The sequence below is a fragment of the Montipora foliosa genome, chromosome 9 (genome assembly GCF_036669935.1).
Source record: "Montipora foliosa isolate CH-2021 chromosome 9, ASM3666993v2, whole genome shotgun sequence".
Taxonomy (NCBI): Eukaryota; Metazoa; Cnidaria; class Anthozoa; order Scleractinia; family Acroporidae; genus Montipora; species Montipora foliosa.
This window is the reverse complement of record NC_090877.1, coordinates 15,414,257-15,416,756: the sequence shown is the minus strand read 5'-3', so window position 1 is coordinate 15,416,756 and position 2,500 is coordinate 15,414,257. Positions and strand designations below refer to the sequence as shown.

At 42.0% G+C, this 2,500-nt stretch overlaps 1 protein-coding gene across 4 annotated transcripts in view; it reads right to left on the bottom strand.

Moving 5' to 3' along the window:
* LOC137971057 (zinc phosphodiesterase ELAC protein 2-like) overlaps nucleotides 1-2,500 on the bottom strand; it is a 17,012-nt gene that overhangs the window by 14,022 nt on the left and 490 nt on the right. The window contains exons 2-3 of one of the 4 annotated variants that reach the window (XM_068817776.1): nucleotides 2,131-2,191; nucleotides 904-1,429 (exon numbers count right to left, since the gene is read on the bottom strand). In XM_068817776.1, coding sequence (XP_068673877.1) covers nucleotides 904-1,368 — 465 coding nt within the window. In that variant the 5' untranslated portion in view covers nucleotides 1,369-1,429; nucleotides 2,131-2,191. Of the gene's footprint in view, nucleotides 1-903; nucleotides 1,430-2,130; nucleotides 2,222-2,500 lie in introns of all 4 variants that reach the window. The other 3 variants (XM_068817777.1, XM_068817774.1, XM_068817775.1) reach the window with 3 other exon arrangements.

Below are 2,500 nucleotides of genomic sequence, written 5' to 3'. Positions count from 1 at the left end.
CATGCCAGAGGTCATGAGTTTGACCCCGGCCGGAGCAACACTCAGGGTCTTAAAATAATTGAGGAGAAAGTGCTGCCTTTGTAAATGACATCCACAACTGGTTAAGACTTCCAAGTCTTCTCAGATATATAAACCGTAGACCCTGTCTCACAACCCTTCAATGTTCACAACTCAGTCGGATGTAAAAGAACCCACACACTATTCGTAAAGAGTAGGGCATGGAGCTCCTGGTGTTGTGGTCAGGCCTCATTTCATTCATTCATGTGCTGGGTGAGATCGTTAATGGACTGCCAGCGGCACCTGTATATGCTGATGTCCAATCTCACCCATAGATCCCTTGCTTGTAAAGCGCATTTGAATATGTCAATAGAAAATGCGCTATATAAATTCATTACCATTAATTCATTACCATTACCTTGCGATACTGGTGCAACACTCTACCCGAGCTATGAAGCCACTGATGTTGGGAGTTGGTCATTTGTGGGTTGAAAATGTTCCTGTGATGAATTTGCATTTAAGTTTGCATTCATACTGGCAAGGATCATAGCTTTAATTCAAGTGATTTTCACATTGACAGTTCAATATATGATTCAGTTCATACATTGATCATTTCGTTCAATTAACAACTACATATGTATTACTGCATTTGATTGAAAGTGTATAACTTGATTCACCGTATGTCATAGTGGACTCTAGTCAAAAATAAAATTATAACAAAAGCACAAGCTGAAAGAATCGAATGTTTTAATCCCAAGGAACCAGGATTGCCACAACAGTGACAGCCCTGAGCTTCCACCAATACTTAGCATGACATACTCTTTGAGCTTGCCTGGTCTCTACTCTGCTCTGAGCCAAATGCCTACAATGTAAATTCTTAAGATTAAAAGAGCTTGAAACATGCACCTTCCTTCCATAGCTGGATAAAACTGGATTTCCAATAGCTAGTTCATTGAAAGATTCCTCAGTGACCCCCAACTTAACAGCTTTGTCAAGCAAAAATTGACCAGGCAAGTCAGCAAATTCACAAATATAGCAAATAGATTGCCTCTCTGAAAAGCTCACATCTTGATCCTTTCTCTCAAAAATAACAGGCAGGATAGTTATATTGTCATCGATGTATGGATCCTGCTGGTACTGAGCTGAATTACAGATAAATTCTGTGCTAGTAAAGAGCTTCAAAGCTTGGTATCTTTGCAGACCAGTACTAGAGAATGTTGAAACATCTTTGAGAAACTTTGTTATTCCCTCTGGACCATAAATTGATAAAGCACTCTCTCTGGATGAAGAATGACACTTGATTAATGTTGGAAGACCTGCAATGTGGTTTTGCCATGTTATTCCAGTCAAGAAGACTTGACTTATGTTCATTTTTAGGCGATTTAGTTCATGGAGAATCCTAACTGTGTTCTCCCCGCAGTTGAATAAATATCTGAAAACAATTCCCAATTTCAGTATATAAAAACTCAATCTCAGATATGACCTACTAAAACTAGATAATTAGTGTGGTATGTTACCCTGCAAAGGCAATGTTGTTTCTCTTTCATGAACTGGGGTTTTTTGTTTAAAAGATTTTAGATTTTTTGTAAAAGGCTTGAAAAATTAGAGTGACTTCAGAATTCCGGGCCACCATTGTCTTCACAGGCATGGAGCTGTCAAACAAGGAACACACAACCAGCATAATGGGGTGGCAGGCTTGATCTCAAATGAGACCAAATTAATGTTGTCAATTTTAAACCATTGACTCCTGGGGGGTCTAATGCCGGATGATTTTACTCGTCAATTGGAGGGGGAGGGGAAGGGGGGGGGAGCCCTTCAGGAGTCAATGGGTTGACCTTGAATTTTTATTCATAAGCACACTTTAAAGTTCAGCCGAAACATCTTCCTGCAGGACAGTGCACGAACAGCACAAATGCGATAGGGGAATATTTTTGTGGTCTGATCGCCAATCCGATATGTCAGCAGTGCTGCTCTGAGTAAAGGCCGTGTAGTTTACAGCAGATACCCTATAATGTACCAGTCAATTCCAAAATGGCCCAATCCCCCCCCCCCCCCCCCCAGTCAAGAGCTTCAAAGAGGGTCAAATCCCCCACCCTTGAGGCATGTTAAAGCAACTGTAGCAGAATTGCTTACCTTTGGAAACAAGTTCTGCAAAATGTTCAACCACTACGAATTTCTTGTTCAGCTTGTCCCACTTTAAACAAAGGCATATTCCATGATATAACTATATGATGTAACGACAACAACAGAAAAACCCACGTGGAATCGACAAGAGCAATGACCCGTGAACGCGGCGCATGTGCTGAATCAAAGAATTGCGAAATCCTTTTGTTTCCGACCGCTGACAGACGTTTTGACGCGAAAGTCAAATGCCCCACCGCGCGGGCCTCATTTTGGGTCAAATTCCCCACTGTATAGAGCTTAACGCGAGTCAAATGCCCGGGGATTGCCCGGGTGGTGGGGGGGAGGGGGGGGGGGATGGGCGGTTTTGGAATTGACTGGT